This window comes from Coregonus clupeaformis, chromosome 35 (assembly GCF_020615455.1).
Source record: "Coregonus clupeaformis isolate EN_2021a chromosome 35, ASM2061545v1, whole genome shotgun sequence".
In the NCBI taxonomy this organism is placed as follows: domain Eukaryota; kingdom Metazoa; phylum Chordata; class Actinopteri; order Salmoniformes; family Salmonidae; genus Coregonus; species Coregonus clupeaformis.
The window spans coordinates 26,611,684-26,631,683 of NC_059226.1; the positions used below are offsets into that span (position 1 = coordinate 26,611,684).

The window sequence follows — 20,000 nt, forward strand, 5'->3', positions numbered from 1 at the left end:
CAGCGATGAGACAAGATCGAAAATTGGGGAGAAAAAGGGGGAAAAGAGAAACAAGAACAGGAGGTCCTCTTCACCATACAGTATTATGGAGTCAGCTAAACAACTGAACTGAAACTAACCCTAGATCAGGGGTTCCCAAACTGTTTCACTCAGGTCACCTTCCAGCATTGGGGAACATCTGGCGTGCCCCCTCCGGGTGTGCCGCGCCACGTCTACTATGGGCACAAGCACTGTTCATGACACAAACTGTTCACCACCCCTCTTGTTAAGCAAAGAGAAAATGTTGCAGTTTTAAAGATTATTTCCTAAAATTCTCCAAATTTTGCCGTGTGTTCATGTGATATTTGGGTGACTCAGACATTACAACAAAATCAATGGGCTAAAAAAGCGTTAGCTGACTAGTTGATCTGGACATTTCCATAAATAGCTCTCTGAGTTCTGCAATGACTGACATGACAAGAGCAAAACTGTTTGGGAACCACTGCCCTAGATCAGTGTCACTGTATTATTGAGTCAGCTAAGCAGCTGAATTGAAACTTTCCCTAGATCAGTGTTCTTAATCCTGGTCCTGTAGACCGGAATCAGTAAACTTTTTTTTTTTACCCCAGCACTACACACCTGATTCCAAAAATCAAAGTTGATTAGTTGAATCAGGTTTCTGAGTGCTAGGGACCAGGATTGGTTGTCACGCCCTGACTTATGGGACTCTAGTATGTTGAGTTAGGGTGTGGAGATCTATGTCATTATTTCTATGTTCACATTCTAGTTATTGTATTTCTATGTTTGGCCGGGTGTGATTCCCAATCAGAGGCAGCTGTCGCTCGTCTCTGATTGGGGATCATACTTAAGTAGCCTGGTTGCAATCATTAGTTGTGGGATCTTGTTCTGAGTAGAGGCTTGTATTGTGTTTAGCCTGAGGACTTCACGTTACGTTGTTTTGTTGTTTTTGTTTGTGTGTTTATCTTTATAATAAACATGTATGCATTTCACGCTGCGCCTTGGTCTGACCCGTCCTTTAACGAACGTGACAGAAGATCCCACCAAACACGGGCCAAGCAGCGTGCCCAGGAGCAAACACCCTGGACACAGGTGGGGAAGATTTGGTCTTGGGAGGAGATATTTGCAGGGAAAGGACCAACGGCAACACAGAAGGCGCCGGCCGAGGATGAAGCCCGAGAGGCAGCCCCAAGAAAAACATTTGGGGGGGCTAAAGGAGTGGTCGGGGAGCGAGAGAGAAGAGCCCCGACCACTGCACCCGGTGGGTTTCCAGGTTGAGTCCCTACGACCATGGGAACAAGAGTGGGAACAGTTTTATACTGAGGAGTCGGAGGATGACGAGGACGATGATTTTCTGTTCCCTAACTCGTGGGGGCTCCCGGAGGAGTCCTGACTGGAGGAGGAGTGCCGAGAGAGAGAGAAGGATCGGATCTGCAGGGTAAGAGAGGAGGCCACCATATTACGGGGACCTCCAAGGGCCAGTATATCCTGCTCCGGTTCTACGCACTGTGTCACCAGTGCACCTCACCAGTCCTGTATGGCCCGTACCTGCTCCTTGCACCAAGCCAGTGGTGTGTGTCCCCAGTCCGGCCCGTTCCTGTTCCTCACACCAGACCAGTGGTGCGTGTCGCCAGTCCGGCCCGGCCCGTACCTGCTCCTCGCACCAGACCAGTGGTGCGTGTTCCCAGTCCGGCCCAGCCAACGTTACGTTGTTTTGTTGTTTTGTTCGTGTGTCTATTTTATAAAATAAACATGTATGCATTTCACGCTGCACCTTGGTCTGACCCGTCCTTCAACGTCCGTGACATTGGTTGATTAGTTGAATCAGGTGTCTTGAGGGCGAGGGACCAGGATTGAGAAACACTGCTCTAGATTATTGTAAGGTGATAGCAGAGAAACATTTCCTTGGATGGACAATAACGTTGTATTCTGTTGGGTTCTGTTGGGTTCTAGATCCTCCTTCCCTATGCTCCAACCATAACACCCATCATTTATCTTCACCCAGGTTTCTTTCCTACAGACCCTGGTCAAAGTTGGTGCAGTATGAAGGGAATAGGGTGCATTATGAAGGGAATAGGGTGCAGTATGAAGGGAATAGGGTGCATTATGAAGGGAATAGGGTGCATTATGAAGGGAATAGGGTGCAGTATGAAGGGAATAGGGTGCAGTATGAAGGGAATAGGGTGCAGTATGAAGGGAATAGGGTGCAGTATGAAGGGAATAGGGTGCATTTAGGACGCAGACCCAATGCCCTGATTAAATCAAGGAAATCCAGAGTGTTCAGCCAGTGATTTTCCTCTGCTAGGCTATCAGCCAGGTAATACAACCTAAAGCCTGCTGGGTGTTTCCTCAATGCTATCAGCCAGGTAATACAACCTAAAGCCTGCTGGGTGTTTCCTCAATGCTATCAGCCAGGTAATACAACCTAAAGCCTGCTGGGTGTTTCCTCAATGCTATCAGCCAGGTAATACAACCTAAAGCCTGCTGGGTGTTTCCTCAATGCTATCAGCCAGGTAATACAACCTAAAGCCTGCTGGGTGTTTCCTCAATGCTATCAGCCAGGTAATACAACCTAAAGCCTGCTGGGTGTTTCCTCAATGTTATCAGCCAGGTAATACAACCTAAAGCCTGCTGGGTGTTTCCTCAATGCTATCAGCCAGGTAATACAACCTAAAGCATGCTGGGTGTTTCCTCAATGCTATCAGCCAGGTAATACAACCTAAAGCATGCTGTGTGTCATATCTCAATGTTATCAGCCAGGTAATTCAACCTAAAGCATGCTGTGTGTCATATCTCAATGTTATCAGCCAGGTAATACAACATAAAGCTTTCTGTGTGTTTCCTCAATGCTTCACTAGTACATCTCAAAGCCACGAAAAACAAACAAGCAAACCAATTTAGCCAATAAAGTTGACTTCTTATGGAAGCGTCCCAGATGGCACCCTATTCCCTATATAGTAGACTACATTTGACCAAAGCCCTGGGTTCTACTCAAAAGTAGTGCACTATGTAGGGAATAGGGTGCCATTTGGGAGGCAGTGGTTTTCTATCCCTCCTCTGCAGTAGATCAATAACAAGCTGCTGCAGTTATGACCATCAGACACCATTTGGAATGAGTGTGTGTGCATGTGTGTGTGTGTGTGTGTGTGTGTGTGTGTGTGTGTGTGTGTGTGTGTGTGTGTGTGTGTGTGTGTGTGTGTGTGTGTGTGTGTGTGTGTTGGCCTGAGTAAATGCTCTGTGTGCCCTTGATTAGAAAAGTACTGAGCAATCAAAAATAAGGAATACATTTGATAAGTGCAGTTTAATCATCCCCAACATCTATACTAATTTAAAACATAGTTATAACACTGTCAAAATGAGGTCTGTCTGAGATTAATCGCTGACAAATAATTGTACACCTACTGCCTTTTTAATTTTATCCCTCAGAACACATAGTGTGCATCCCAAAATGGCACCCTATTCACTACATAGTGCACTACTTTAGACCAGATCCCTATGCACCCTAATCAAAAGTAGTGCACTATATAGGGAATAGGATTCCATTTGGGATGCAGCAAAACGTCCCCATTCATTCATTACGCAGCAGTCGATCTCACTGGCAGCTTTTCCATGAAACATTACTTAAACAGACAAATCCCCTCTGTCAATGAAACATTACCTAAACAGACAAATCCCCTAGGTCACGCTGTAAGACCACATAATTGGATGGCGGTGGACCTAAAGCAAGCACGCATACTTACACACTCACAATTAGACACTAACACTCACAGACACACACACACACACACACACACACACACAATTAGACACTTACACACACACTCATACACACAAACACACACACACAATATCCCAGAGGATTGGTCAAAAGTAGTGCACTATATAGGGACTAGGGTGCCATTTGGGATGCAGCCCCCTTCATTCATATGTATAAATCTCTCAAAACAGAGCAAAGGGGATTTAAGTCGACGCAAATCCCAAACAGCACTAACCATGAAGGAGGGAGGTGAAAAGAAAAGTCTGAATGTGTCCCAAATGGCACCCTACTCCCCTATACGCCCTGGCCTAAAGTAGTGCACTAAAAGGGAATAGGGTGCCATTTGGGACGTAGAAAATAGATATTTCCACCACATACCACTGAACATTGACTGGCTACGAAGGCTTGAACGAAGCCTACAGGAAATTAACTAATGGACATAGAATTTGTGGTGGTCCTCCAAAACAGTTGTAAACTAATCAAATCATCTCCAGTCATCATGGAAACATCTCAAAGGCTCGTTTCCCAGACACAGATTAAACCTAGTCCCGTACTAATAAACATTTGGGAGATTCTCCATTGAGCTTTTCAGTCCAGGGGCCGTGCGTATGCGCATTAACAAGTGAATGATTCTGACAATGCCGCTCATGTGAGGTACAATACGATACCTCTATTTGTTACTCATTGATTGTTTTGTCTCCAGGACATGTTGTTCTTCTGACCTAACGACTCACACACGAAGTTGTTGAATTCATTGGAAAGTCAAATAACCTTAAACTACAAAACCCCAAAATCCTGCATGTTTTTTTTTTAAAAGAACCCCTTTTTCAATCTTGTCTCATCGCTGCAACTCCCCAACGGGCTCGGGAGAGGCGAAGGTCGAGTCATGCGTCCTCCGAAACTGCACTCCTTAACACCTGCCCGCTTAATCCGGAAGCCAGCTGCACCAACGTGTTGGAGGAAACACCGTTCAACTGACGACCGGAATCAGCCTACAGACACCTGGCCCGTCACAAGGAGTCTCTAGAGCGTGATGAGCCAAGTAAAGCCCACCCCAGCCAAACCCTCCCCTAACCCGGACGACGCTGGGCCAATTGAGCACCGCTCTATGGTACTCCCGGTCACGACACAGCCTGGGATCGAACCCGGGTCTGTATTGATGCTTCAAGCCCTGCGATGCAGTGCCTTAGACCACTGCGCCACTCGGGAGGCCCGTGTTGTTTATTCTTAACCTCGTCCTGGCTGCTAGGACTCCAGTCAGACAATGTGTCCATCCCAAATGGCACCCTATGGGCCCTGGTTGAAGATAGTGCGCTACATAGGGAATAGGGTACTATTTGGGATGCAGTCCAGATACTGTGTGTCTGTCTATTCTGTTACCCAGTCAAGTATGAATGTCCTGACTTCTGCAGAGGCCGTATCACCATAAATGCTGCACGGCCAACGCAGATGCCAGATTGACCACGCAGCGCTTTTAGGCCTACCGCTGCCTCGGTTCAAATGCTTTCAAGCCTCCTAGTGCTGGGCCAACCTTACAGGCTTTATCAGAAGATACGCCACACACACACACAAACCACAGCCTTGCATGAATGGTTCACTACTGTAGTGCCCTGTCCAGCTATAGCCCTTGGATTACATGAGATAAATTCTGCTCTGATAAACAGCAGTAGGCTTTTATACCAGATATGAGATAGCCTTTCGGTTTTATTCTAATACCACCATCATCATTCTAGATTTAATTTAATGACCTGAATGTATTAATCGCATCGTCTTCACTGTAGCCATATCATTTTCCACTAGGCTATACTGAATTTGAGCTGAGCTGAATTTGCTATTTCTCAGTGATATTAGACAATAGAATATAGTCGCTCAGCGCCCCGGTAAATAGTTTAAAACCGGTCATGCACGCACTGTGTTTTGAAGGGCGCTATCGTCACTCGGTCTCGTGCCTTGGATGAGTGCGCGGCGCGCGCGGTCCCGTCAGAAAAATCCGCTTGGGGAGCCTACTTGGAATGAACCTACCAGTGAGCGCGCCTCCGAGAAGTTAAAACAGCTGTCTAGCTGCGGAACACTACACGGGACCATGGAGATACTGAGATAATGCTACTGTTATGCCTTGTTCTGAGGGCAAAGAGTCCAGGGAAGTAGTTTTGTATTGTTTATCCTCCTGCGCTACATTGCAAAGTGTTGTCGAACAAGAAGTCGCAGATTCATGATTTGTTTTTGTACAGAACCGAGGATTAGGCTACTCGAAGGAGATTTTAGTGGTTCGGAAACACTTTTTGTAAGCAGGAATGGCCACGGCACGGCTGGACTATATCGCTCCATGGTGGACCTACTGGCTGCACAATTTCCCCCACTTCAACTTCACCTTCCAGCCCGTTGATAACACCTTCAGACCCGGGGAAGAGAGCTACCAGCAGGTTGGTACCTACCACCCGCTGCGCGTAAAGCGCGGCCACGGTTCTCTTCTAGACTAAAGAGAGGGCTCACTGAAAGACCCCACTGACAGGCCACGTATCTAGGCAAATGATCTGAAAAATACTTCAGATCATTTGGTCAAAGATTTAGCAATTTATTTGGAAAGTAAAATCTAAATTTTGTCTTTAGCAGAATAATGTTTTGAATTTTCTTACGTCATTTCCCACATTGCTATAGGATGTATTTTCATCCGCACCAACTCTGCACAGTTTAACTTTGAATAACGTGAAGACACTTTATTCTCTCTATTCTCTGCTATCATCACTGTGGCATGTTTCAATGGGACGTAGGAAAATAAAGTTATGAGCAGAGTGGACACATCATCACATGAAATCACATCCGTTTTAGTATTGACATCTCCAGCTGCAAAGTGCTGAGTGTGCCCATCTAGCCTGGTTAACGTCTCCATTAAGCTAGTACATTCCACTACTTGCCACTCCTGTCTTTGGTAAATGAGTGGCAAGGAGTGGAATGTTAGCTAAAAAAGACTGGTACCCAGACTAGTGCCCATCTGGCTGGTTGGTTGTTTGTTACCACACCTAAGTGTCTGAGTCTGGGCATGTTCCAGGTTGTCTTCTTTATTGCAGTCGTGCACCGCAGATGAATATGTATTAAGCTTCTCAGAGTAGGAGTGCTGATCTAGGATCAGCTCCCCCCGTCCATGTCATCCTATTCATTGTGATCGAAGGGGCAAAACTGATCCTATATGGACACAGGACCATAAACCCCTACTCCAGAACACTTGCTAGACACAGCCCCATGTCTCACTACACCTGGAGAAGAGTTTAACATGTCAATAACTACATTACATACCATAGCAGTGTTCTGAGATGTGAGCTGTGCAGCGTGACTGCATAAAGACATCCTGGAATGCAGCCACAGTGTCAGAGAGCAGGGGCACGCACAGGGATGATCACATGACTTGGTTCCTGGCCTACATGTTCCTCCTCTACACACACACACACGCACACACAGAGACAGACACACAGACACACACAGACAGACACACAGACACACACAGATACACACACACGCAGACACACACACACACACACACACACACACAGACAGACAGACACACAGACACACACAGACACACACACACACAGACACACACACACACACACACACACACACACACACACACTCACAGACAGTTTTGTTACGTTACATCCTTATTCTAAAATGGATTAAATAAAATGTTTCCTCATCAATCTACACACAATCCCCATAATGACAAAGCGAAAACAGGTTTTTAGATAATTTTTTTTAGAAATCATCACTGCATCCTGTATCAGAAGGTTTTCTGGTCCTCATTAAAGTCCCGTAGATCACTTCATTACTCCCTTTTTGTTTACAAAGCTCTACTACACAAGCTTCCGAATTACCGAACTTAATTGTTAAAGTATAAAAACATGAGATACCAAAACCGCTCACAGGTTTGGTTAACTCTGGAGGTTCCTCGGGTCTACACCGAACTAGGTAAATCCGCTTTAAGTTTTAATGCACCTCAATGCTGGAACCAACTGAAAAATACATTGCCCGAGCGGCACCAGAGCATCCAATTGCAATGTAAAATACTGATTGGGGAACTACTTTCTGAGGAATGTGGCTGTTTTTCTAGAGTGTTGGTATTGTGCTGTAATTTAGTTGGTTTTGCATCGTATTGATTAGATTTTGTCTTGTGAATTGTATGTATTGTAGAGTTTGTCAAATGTTTTTGGCATCTCTAAGTACCTATTTGAAAATAACTTCAGCTCAAGTTATCTCCATGTGTCTCAAATCAAACACGAAAGTCCCATTTTATGTCCACGGTAACCAAGCAATTAGCTGAAGTCTAAACATGTTCACAAAACAGCTCTTTAGTGACTTTGATGTGGTAAACCACATTTCAGAATGATGGTCTCAGCTGTTAACATTCACAACCTGGTGATTGTGTCAGCATCCATCATCACTTCTCTGTGTGTGGGGTGTTTGTGAATGCTGCTGTTGTGTGCTGGAGTAGTGCTATACTACTTTAGTGTGTGATACTGACCTGTGTTACTGAATAGACAGGGCAATGGAGGTAGCGTGATGCTAACAGATTCACTTCTCTCTCTCCGGCCAAACTGGGAAACTGTCTGCCTGTGTGTCTGTCTCTGCGTTTAGTTTGTTTGTGTAACACCATAGTCTGTCCTCTTTGATTAAGGCTACATGATGTGTAACACCATAGTCTGTCCTCTTTGATTAAGGCTACATGATGTGTAACACCATAGTCTGTCCTCTTTGATTAAGGCTACATGATGTGTAACACCATAGTCTGTCCTCTTTGATTAAGGCTACATGATGTGTAACACCATAGTCTGTCCTCTTTGATTAAGGCTACATGATGTGTAACACCATCATAATATATTCTAAAGCAGTTCTGAACAATGTGGACCTTCCTGCTGCTGGCACATCCTTCTGGAACAATGGGACCATTTTAGATAGAGAGGTGGGATTGAGGACAGAACCCAGAATACGATAACTTTGTTGACTTGTACAGTTGAAGTTTGAGTAGCAATTTCATCTTACTTTCCAGGTCATTGTTGTAAAAGAGAATGTGTTCTCAATTACTTATATGGTTAAATACAGGTAGTTGCATTTATTTAGACATTATGCCATCTACAATTGGTTTGATAAGTAATAATAAATTACACTTTAGTTTACGCTGCTAGGCATTGCCTGGATCTGCAACCTTCGTCAAAACCGTGTAAAAAAATTATGCCATAACCCATAACTTGATCAGTCAAATTGAATCAGGGAAACAGAAGGTAGCATCCTGTTAAGGTTCTGTGGAGACAAACAGTACCTTGTTAGAGTCATGAAACCATGCCAGGTTTGGCAAAACAACATGGATCCATAGGGCTCTGGTCAAAAGTAGTGCACTATATAGGGAATAGGGTGCCATTTGGGACATATCCATGTTTGGGGTTTGTGTGATTTCAGGCCAAAACACCATGTTTCCACTTCAGTTCTTGACTTTTTGAACCCCTCTATGCTCCAAACGACGTGCTGAACTCAGTATTTGTGAATGGCTTCTATTTGCAAATGGCTGTGTGTGGTTGTGCTGTGTAGTACACTGTTTTATAACTTTCATATTCTTTCACCAAAATGAAAGGTACAAACTTCAGGTTTACCTAATCTCAAAAACAAAGATATATGCCTACAGTATACCCCCCATACTATATGTTCTGCTTGCTGTTTCTCTCTCTCTCTCTCTCTCTCTCTCTCTCTCTGTCGCTCTCTCTCTCTGTCGCTCTCTCTCTCGCTCTCTCTCTCTCTCTCTCTCTCTCTCTCTCTCTCTCTCTCTCTCTCTCTCTCTCTCTCTCTCTCTCTCTCTCTCTCTCTCTCTCTCTCTCTCTCTCTCTCTCTCTCTCTCTCTCTCTCTCTCTCTCTCTCTCTCTCTCTCGCTCCTTTCCTACCCTGGCTATCCCGCCATCATTCAGGCTCTGAGGGTAATCTCAGTCAGGGAATCACAAGACTGTTTTTGAGGGAGGCCGCTTTGTCACCTGACGTTGAGCTGAAATTCCAACAGCCTCTGATCAGTGACTGTTTTCCCCCTAACACCCTAACTCCTGTGTGGATCAGTTGGTAGAGCATGGCGCTTGCACCGCCAGGATTGTGAGTTCGATTCCCAGGGCCATCCATACTTACGATATATGCATGTGCGCATGACTGTAAGCGCATGACGTAAATGTAAAATGTAAGTGTCTGTTAAATGACAAATATGAATAGCATTAGTCCAAGGGGCCCTAGGTATCTCTTAGACCACCAATACCAGGTCATATTCATTAGACACCAAACTGATGAACACAGAGAAGGAGAACCTAGACTTGTCCAATGAGAAACCTTCATGTTTATATTTTTTTGACCCAGTATATCTTTTCATATTAGTCTCAATTGATTCCAGTGGCTCCCTTTCAGAGTGGGGTCACTCTACACATTAGTCAATCACAGGGCTTGTATCAACACAGGACCTGACGTGATAATATATACTTGTTGTCTGAAGAAATGGTTGTTTGCAAATAAGTTATCTCAGTGTGGCAGTTGTATTTTTCCTGTTATTAGGAAATAACACATTTATTATAACCTGCTCATCTCTCTGTTTCTCCCTCCCTCCCTCCCTCCCTCCCTCCCTCCCTCCCTCCCTCCCTCCCTCCCTCCCTCCCTCCCTCCCTCCCTCCCTCCCTCCTCCCCTCTTTCTCCCTCGCGCTCCTCTCCCTCCGTCTCCTCTCCCCCTCTCCTCCCTCCCTCTCTCCCTCCCCCTCCTCCCCAGTCTCTGGTCTTCCTAGCCTGTATATCAGCCGCTGGATTAGTCCTGAGCCTCCTGCTGCTGTCTGTCTACCTGACCAGTCTGTGCTGCTGCAGGAAGAAGGATGAGGAGGAGACCAAGAGGCCTGACGCCTGCTGTGTCTCCTGGATCGCTGTCATCACTGGACTCATCCTATGGTGAGTAGTATTACTGGAACTGTTTGTATCTAACAGTACTGTATTACAGTATTAGTGCTACATGGACCTTTCTTCAGTCTGTCTTGGATGTGGTTCATCTTATGGTGAGATGTGTTATCTTTTAAGGGAGTATGCAAGGCACAGACGTTCGCTTCACCTAGCCAAGTTCCACTAGAAGCAAACCGAACCTAGTATGTGTGGCGCCTTTAGTGTCTAGATCATGGTTCTACAACTCTGGTTCTGTGAGAGTGTTGTAACACACCTGGTATAGCTAATCAAGGTCCTGGCGAGCAGCTAATTAGTCAAATAAAGTGTTCTAGATAAGGGTTGGAGTGAAGCTCTCCAAGAGGGGAATTGGACAACCCTAGACCGCCCGCCTGTGTTCTTGGAAAAGGCTTTGATGTGATCTTTGACCTTCAGGAGTTGACCTCTGACCTCATTAACTCACACACAGGCTGACATGCTGCTATGGTGGTGAGAGAGAGACCCAGATGGTCATTCAGTGGGAGAAATCTGTTGACCTTTCACCTTTTGGCCTGATCTACTTTGGCCCACGATGTTGTAGACTGAGGTCACTGTGACTGACCATGTTCCCTGATGACAGCCCTGATGTTGTAGACTGAGGTCACTGAGACTGACCATGTTCCCTGATGACAGTCCTGATGTTGTAGACTGAGGTCACTGAGACTGACCATGTTCCCTGATGACAGTCCTGATGTTGTAGACTGAGGTCACTGAGACTGACCATGTTCCCTGATGACAGTCCTGATGTTGTAGACTGAGGTCACTGAGACTGACCATGTTCCCTGATGACAGTCCTGATGTTGTAGACTGAGGTCACTGTGACTGACATTGTTCCCTGATGACAGTCCTGATGTTGTAGACTGAGGTCACTGAGACTGACCATGTTCCCTGATGACAGTCCTGATGTTGTAGACTGAGGTCACTGAGACTGACCATGTTCCCTGATGACAGTCCTGATGTTGTAGACTGAGGTCACTGAGACTGACCATGTTCCCTGATGACAGTCCTGATGTTGTAGACTGAGGTCACTGAGACTGACCATGTTCCCTGATGACAGTCCTGATGTTGTAGACTGAGGTCACTGTGACTGACCATGTTCCCTGATGACAGTCCTGATGTTGTAGACTGAGGTCACTGAGACTGACCATGTTCCCTGATGACAGTCCTGATGTTGTAGACTGAGGTCACTGAGACTGACCATGTTCCCTGATGACAGTCCTGATGTTGTAGACTGAGGTCACTGAGACTGACCATGTTCCCTGATGACAGTCCTGATGTTGTAGACTGAGGTCACTGTGACTGACCATGTTCCCTGATGACAGTCCTGATGTTGTAGACTGAGGTCACTGAGACTGACCATGTTCCCTGATGACAGTCCTGATGTTGTAGACTGAGGTCACTGAGACTGACCATGTTCCCTGATGACAGTCCTGATGTTGTAGACTGAGGTCACTGAGACTGACCATGTTCCCTGATGACAGTCCTGATGTTGTAGACTGAGGTCACTGAGACTGACCATGTTCCCTGATGACAGTCCTGATGTTGTAGACTGAGGTCACTGAGACTGACCATGTTCCCTGATGACAGTCCTGATGTTGTAGACTGAGGTCACTGAGACTGACCATGTTCCCTGATGACAGTCCTGATGTTGTAGACTGAGGTCACTGAGACTGACCATGTTCCCTGATGACAGTCCTGATGTTGTAGACTGAGGTCACTGTGACTGACCATGTTCCCTGATGACAGTCCTGATGTTGTAGACTGATGTCACTGAGACTGACCATGTTCCTTGATAACAGTCCTGATGTTGTAGACTGATGTCACTGAGACTGACCATGTTCCCTGATGACAGCCCTGATGTTGTAGACTGAGGTCACTGTGACTGACATTGTTCCCTGATGACAGCCCTGATGTTGTAGACTGAGGTCACTGTGACTGACCATGTTCCCTGATGACAGCCCTGCTCTCATTGTGTCTAAAGCAGACTACACTATGCACTGTCTACTCTACACTATCACTACACTACATTACACTACATGATCTATTCAGGTGTCCTGGGTTTGCACAGAACAGTGTCCATTGAGGCATTATCCTTTGTCCTGTGAGATTGTGGTTTGCAACATTCACAATGTGAAATTGTGCATTGTCTCACTGCCACAAGCAAAAGTCCCTTTTTGGATCTGTATGTAGGGCTGCCCACCTCATCACTATGGGACCTGTAGGGCTGCCCACCTCATCACTATGGGACCTGTAGGGCTGCCCACCTCATCACTATAGGACCTGTAGGGCTGCCCACCTCATCACTATAGGACCTGTAGGGCTGCCCACCTCATCACTATAGGACCTGTAGGGCTGCCCACCTCATCACTATAGGACCTGTAGGGCTGCCCACCTCATCACTATGGGACCTGTAGGGCTGCCCACCTCATCACTATAGGACCTGTAGGGCTGCCCACCTCATCACTATAGGACCTGTAGGGCTGCCCACCTCATCACTATGGGACCTGTAGGGCTGCCCACCTCATCACTATAGGACCTGTAGGGCTGCCCACCTCATCACTATGGGACCTGTAGGGCTGCCCACCTCATCACTATAGGACCTGTAGGGCTGCCCACCTCATCACTATAGGACCTGTAGGTTCCAATTATAGGCTAATATCTTATAGCAATATGCTTTATTGTTTTTGGAAAGTATTCAGTATTTGGAGTAACAATTCTTTATTCAGTGTAATGACATTCCCCAGGTTAAAACATTACTATACACAGTGTTAATATAAACATTATGAACATCTTCCTAATATTAGGTTGCAGCCCTGTGAATGGCACAGACATACACAATCCATCTCTCAATTGTCTTAAGGCTTAAAAATCCTTCTTTAACCTGTCTCCTCCCCTTCATCTACACTGATTGAAGTGGATTTAACAAGTGGCATCAATAAGGGATCATAGCTTTCACCTGGATTCACCTGGTTAGTCCATGTCATGGAAAGAGCAGGTGTTCTTAATGTTTTGTCTACTCAGTGTCCATCACTGGTCATTAAATGTGTGTGTAAATAGACTGAAGGACTCTTAATAAGCTGATAATGTTTAGCAGGATACAGACACCCAATTAGAGTAAAGGGCCTCTGACTCTTCAACGGAGAACACCTCCATTGATTGGTTAGTTATCCTGGGTTATCATCCATCTCGGACTGTGAAGTCAAAGGTGAATGTGATCAAAGTTAATCACATTTGGAGCGGCACCTTGCTTTTTTGTTCCTACCAAGCCTCTTAGTTTAATTCGGTGATAAAGTCAGTTCTTAGTAATCTAATGACAACAGTAAGAGACAGTCATCATCGATTCTATATGAGATGAAGGGTCACATCCAGAGTAATAGAATCTAGTCATTTTATTTCTATGGTCACATCGACAGTGTTCTTAACAGAGTTCTGGAGACCACAGCCGTTATGCAGTGTTCATCATGATTCTTCCTCCCAATGAAAGAGAACAACAAATGATTCCTCCTCTCGATGAAAGAGAACAACAAATGATTCCTCCTCCCAATGAAAGAGAACAACAAATGATTCCTCCTCTCGATGAAAGAGAACAACAAATGATTCCTCCTCTCGATGAAAGAGAACAACAAATGATTCCTCCTCCCAATGAAAGAGAACAACAAATGATTCCTCCTCTCGATGAAAGAGAACAACAAATGATTCCTCCTCTCGATGAAAGAGAACAACAAATGATTCCTCCTCCCAATGAAAGAGAACAACAAATGATTCCTCCTCTCGATGAAAGAGAACAACAAATGATTCCTCCTCCCAATGAAAGAGAACAACAAATGATACCTCCTCTCGATGAAAGAGAACAACAAATGATTCCACCTCCCAAAGAAAGAGAACAAATTATTCCTCCTCCCAATGAAAGATAACAACAAATGATTCCTCCTCCCAATGAAAAAGAACAACAAACGATTCCTCCTCCCAATGAAAGAGAACAACAAATGATTCCTCCTCCCAATGAAAGAGAACAACAAATGATTCCTCCTCTCGATGAAAGAGAACAACAAATGATTCCACCTCCCAAAGAAAGAGAACAAATTATTCCTCCTCCCAATGAAAGATAACAACAAATGATTCCTCCTCCCAATGAAAAAGAACAACAAACGATTCCTCCTCCCAATGAAAGAGAACAACAAATGATTCCTCCTCCCAATGAAAGAGAACAACAAATTATTCCTCCTCCCAAAGTGCTTGATTGAATTGGCGTTGGGTTGAGCTTAATCTTGTGACAGAGCTCTAAGTGCTGAGGGGTAATTGAGTTATTTAGCTGCTAACATTCCAGGGGGGGCCAGCCCAGCTCTGATTGGTCTCACTTACACCAAACCTGTTGTAGTGCTAAGTGCTATGGCTTGATGATGCTTAGACTAACCAAGGAGCGCTGTGTTAACTCTTGAATGTCTGGGCCATGGACAACTCTCTGTTTCCTATGGAAACGTGACTTTAAGCTCACTAATTTTAAGCTCACAATATTCAGCATACAACCCCCTATAGGAAATACTATCTTAGTATTTTAAAATGCATATGTTTTTTATTACATTTACATTTTAGTAATTTAGCAGACGCTCTTATCCAGAGCGACTTACAGTTAGTGAGTGCATACATTTTTCATACTTTTATCTAACGAGCACTGTGTTAACCCTTCACTGTCTGAGGCCAGACTGCAAACGTGACTTTATGTTGTAACTTAACAGAATCACAGAGCATTCAGCTTACTACCGGTATAGGAAATTATATCTTAATATTTCGAAATGCATTAAAAAAAATGTTATTTAACCAACAAGTGCTGCGTTAACCCTTTTCTGTCTGGGCTCTGGATGGCTTTCACCTTTCCTCTGTGCAGCTCCTTTTCCTCCATACCCCTGGCAAAACAGTCATAAACTTTTATGGTCCATCTTCTTTATGGCTTTGGAAGTATGTTTTATGGTGTTTATTTAAGGAAGCATTTCACTGTGAAGTCTACACCTGTTGTATTCGGTGCATGTGACCAATAAAATTGGATTTGGTTTATGTAATTGTCCATGTGGTTGCTGTAATATGGGAAAACCCTACTGACACTAACACATTAATGACCTCCGTCCTCCACCTCTTTGCTACTTACATTCTCCACAAGGAACTGTGTGACTGGACGTTCTGTTCGGGTCTTAAATGCGGTGCTGTTCTTGTTAATGTGATTTGGGAACGTGGTTTTGTTTTGTGTACAGGGTTATTTTCAGATGTGGTCTTCCATGAATCAACAAGCTCTATAACAGTAGTTATCTGATGTTAGCTCCTCTCATCTGGTGGCTGAGTTGTTGGACAGGAGACTTCTATTGTTGACTTGGACGGAAATGGTGTCCTTAATGCGTTATAGCTAGTAGGGTTAGTGCTGGGCTGGAACAAAAGTGTGCACTGTGCGTTGCAACCCCCAGGACTAGTGTCCAACTGGTAGCCTGTTGTTTTTATATTGTCTAATGGTTTTATTATAACCAGAAGACTTTAATCCAATAACGTGTCATTCTATTCCTCTGTCCTTTGTTTTATGAGTCACAGGGTTTGTATGATTGGATGATGCCACCGGACAGTTTCATGTTATTATATCAGATGTTATTAGATTATATTACCTGTTATCATTCTATTGCTCTCTCAAACGGAATACATCACTCTGATTAACTTGGACTGCTGGATCATTCAACAAGCCCTAACATGTTAGATGGTATGGGTGGAGGTAGTGACTGTTGGATCATTCAACCAGGCCTAACATGTTAGATGGTATGGGTGGAGGTAGTGACTGTTGGATCATTCAACCAGGCCTAACATGTTAGATGGTATGGGTGGAGGTAGTGACTGTTGGATCATTCAACCAGGCCTAACATGTTAGATGGTATGGGTGGAGGTAGTGACTGTTGGATCATTCAACCAGGCCTAACATGTTAGATGGTATGGGTGGAGGTAGTGACTGTTGGATCATTCAAACAGGCCTAACATGTTAGATGGTATGGGTGGAAGTGACTGTTGGATCATTCAACCAGGCCTAACATGTTAGATGGTATGGGTGGAGGTAGTAACTGTTGGATCATTCAACCAGGCCTAACATGTTAGATGGTATGGGTGGAGGTAGTGACTGTTGGATCATTCAACCAGGCCTAACATGTTAGATGGTATGGGTGGAGGTAGTGACTGTTGGATCATTCAACCAGGCCTAACATGTTAGATGGTATGGGTGGAGGTAGTGACTGTTGGATCATTCAACCATGCCTAACATGTTAGATGGTATGGGTGGAGGTTGTGACTGTTGGATCATTCAACCAGCCCTAACATGTTAGATGGTATGGGTGGAGGTAGTGACTGTTGGATCATTCAAACAGGCCTAACATGTTAGATGGTATGGGTGGAGGTAGTGACTGTTGGATCATTCAACCAGGCCTAACATGTTAGATGGTATGGGTGGAGGTAGTGACTGTTGGATCATTCAACCAGGCCTAACATGTTAGATGGTATGGGTGGAGGTTAATGACTGTTGGATCATTCAACCAGGCCTAACATGTTAGATGTTATGGGTGGAGGTAGTGACTGTTGGATCATTCAACCAGGCCTAACATGTTAGATGGTATGGGTGGAGGTAGTGACTGTTGGATCATTCAACCAGCCCTAACATGTTAGATGGTATGGGTGGAGGTAGTGACTGTTGGATCATTCAAACAGGCCTAACATGTTAGATGGTATGGGTGGAGGTAGTGACTGTTGGATCATTCAACCAGGCCTAACATGTTAGATGGTATGGGTGGAGGTAGTGACTGTTGGATCATTCAACCAGGCCTAACATGTTAGATGGTATGGGTGGAGGTTAATGACTGTTGGATCATTCAACCAGGCCTAACATGTTAGATGGTATGGGTGGAGGTAGTGACTGTTGGATCATTCAACCAGGCCTAACATGTTAGATGTTATGGGTGGAGGTAGTGACTGTTGGATCATTCAACCAGGCCTAACATGTTAGATGGTATGGGTGGAGATAGTGACTGTTGGATCATTCAACCAGCCCTAACATGTTAGATGGTATGGGTGGAGGTAGTGACTGTTGGATCATTCAAACAGGCCTAACATGTTAGATGGTATGGGTGGAGGTAGTGACTGTTGGATCATTCAACCAGGCCTAACATGTTAGATGGTATGGGTGGAGGTAGTGACTGTTGGATCATTCAACCAGGCCTAACATGTTAGATGGTATGGGTGGAGGTAGTGACTGTTGGATCATTCAACCAGGCCTAACATGTTAGATGGTATGGGTGGAGGTAGTGACTGTTGGATCATTCAACCAGGCCTAACATGTTAGATGGTATGGGTGGAGGTAGTGACTGTTGGATCATTCAACCATGCCTAACATGTTAGATGGTATGGGTGGAGGTTGTGACTGTTGGATCATTCAACCAGCCCTAACATGTTAGATGGTATGGGTGGAGGTAGTGACTGTTGGATCATTCAAACAGGCCTAACATGTTAGATGGTATGGGTGGAGGTAGTGACTGTTGGATCATTCAACCAGGCCTAACATGTTAGATGGTATGGGTGGAGGTAGTGACTGTTGGATCATTCAACCAGGCCTAACATGTTAGATGGTATGGGTGGAGGTTAATGACTGTTGGATCATTCAACCAGGCCTAACATGTTAGATGTTATGGGTGGAGGTAGTGACTGTTGGATCATTCAACCAGGCCTAACATGTTAGATGGTATGGGTGGAGGTAGTGACTGTTGGATCATTCAACCAGCCCTAACATGTTAGATGGTATGGGTGGAGGTAGTGACTGTTGGATCATTCAAACAGGCCTAACATGTTAGATGGTATGGGTGGAGGTAGTGACTGTTGGATCATTCAACCAGGCCTAACATGTTAGATGGTATGGGTGGAGGTAGTGACTGTTGGATCATTCAACCAGGCCTAACATGTTAGATGGTATGGGTGGAGGTTAATGACTGTTGGATCATTCAACCAGGCCTAACATGTTAGATGGTATGGGTGGAGGTAGTGACTGTTGGATCATTCAACCAGGCCTAACATGTTAGATGTTATGGGTGGAGGTAGTGACTGTTGGATCATTCAACCAGGCCTAACATGTTAGATGGTATGGGTGGAGGTAGTGACTGTTGGATCATTCAACCAGCCCTAACATGTTAGATGGTATGGGTGGAGGTAGTGACTGTTGGATCATTCAAACAGGCCTAACATGTTAGATGGTATGGGTGGAGGTAGTGACTGTTGGATCATTCAACCAGCCCTAACATGTTAGATGGTATGGGTGGAGGTAGTGACTGTTGGATCATTCAACCAGGCCTAACATGTTAGATGGTATGGGTGGAGGTAGTGACTGTTGGATCATTCAACCAGCCCTAACATGTTAGATGGTATGGGTGGAGGTAGTGACTGTTGGATCGTTCAACCAGGCCTAACATGTTAGATGGTATGGGTGGAGGTAGTGACTGTTGGATCATTCAACCAGGCCTAACATGTTAGATGGTATGGGTGGAGGTAGTGACTGTTGGATCATTCAACCAGGCCTAACATGTTAGATGGTATGGGTGGAGGTAGTGACTGTTGGATCATTCAACCAGGCCTAACATGTTAGATGGTATGGGTGGAGGTAGTGACTGTTGGATCATTCAACCAGGCCTAACATGTTAGATGGTATGGGTGGAGGTAGTGACTGTTGGATCATTCAAACAGGCCTAACATGTTAGATGGTATGGGTGGAGGTAGTGACTGTTGGATCATTCAACCAGGCCTAACATGTTAGATGGTATGGGTGGAGGTAGTGACTGTTGGATCGTTCAACCAGGCCTAACATGTTAGATGGTATGGGTGGAGGTAGTGAGTGTTGGATCGTTCAACCAAGCCTAACTTGTTAGATGGTATGGGTGGAGGTAGTGACTGTTGGATCATTGAGTCAGAGTATGTGAGTGGAGTGGAGCTGGAGCGGAGCTGGAGCTGGAGCTGGAGCGGAGCGTGCCCAATTTGAACGGCCTTCTCGCCCACTCCAATTTCGCTCCAGTAGCTCAGGGCTTCAGGAGCTCAGGGCTTCAGGAGCTCAGGGCTTCAGGAGCTCAGGGCTTCAGGAGCTCAGGGCATGCCGACCCAGCATGCATTTGTAGTCTACTTGTGTGCTGCTATAGCCCTTTGCTTTAGCTACTGTCATGAAGGTCACTAAATATTTTCATAAAGAAACTGATAAAACACACGTGCTAAATCAAGG

At 45.0% G+C, this 20,000-nt stretch overlaps 1 protein-coding gene across 2 annotated transcripts in view; it reads left to right on the forward strand.

The window, feature by feature from the left end:
• The first annotated feature begins 5,775 nt into the window (after nucleotides 1-5,775).
• LOC121551512 (protein tweety homolog 2-like) overlaps nucleotides 5,776-20,000 on the forward strand; it is a 67,996-nt gene continuing 53,771 nt past the window's right edge. For both annotated transcript variants that reach the window (XM_045210973.1, XM_041864210.2), the window contains exons 1-2: nucleotides 5,776-6,177; nucleotides 10,533-10,705. In XM_045210973.1, coding sequence (XP_045066908.1) covers nucleotides 6,049-6,177; nucleotides 10,533-10,705 — 302 coding nt within the window. In that variant the 5' untranslated portion in view covers nucleotides 5,776-6,048. The remainder of the gene's footprint in view (nucleotides 6,178-10,532; nucleotides 10,706-20,000) is intronic.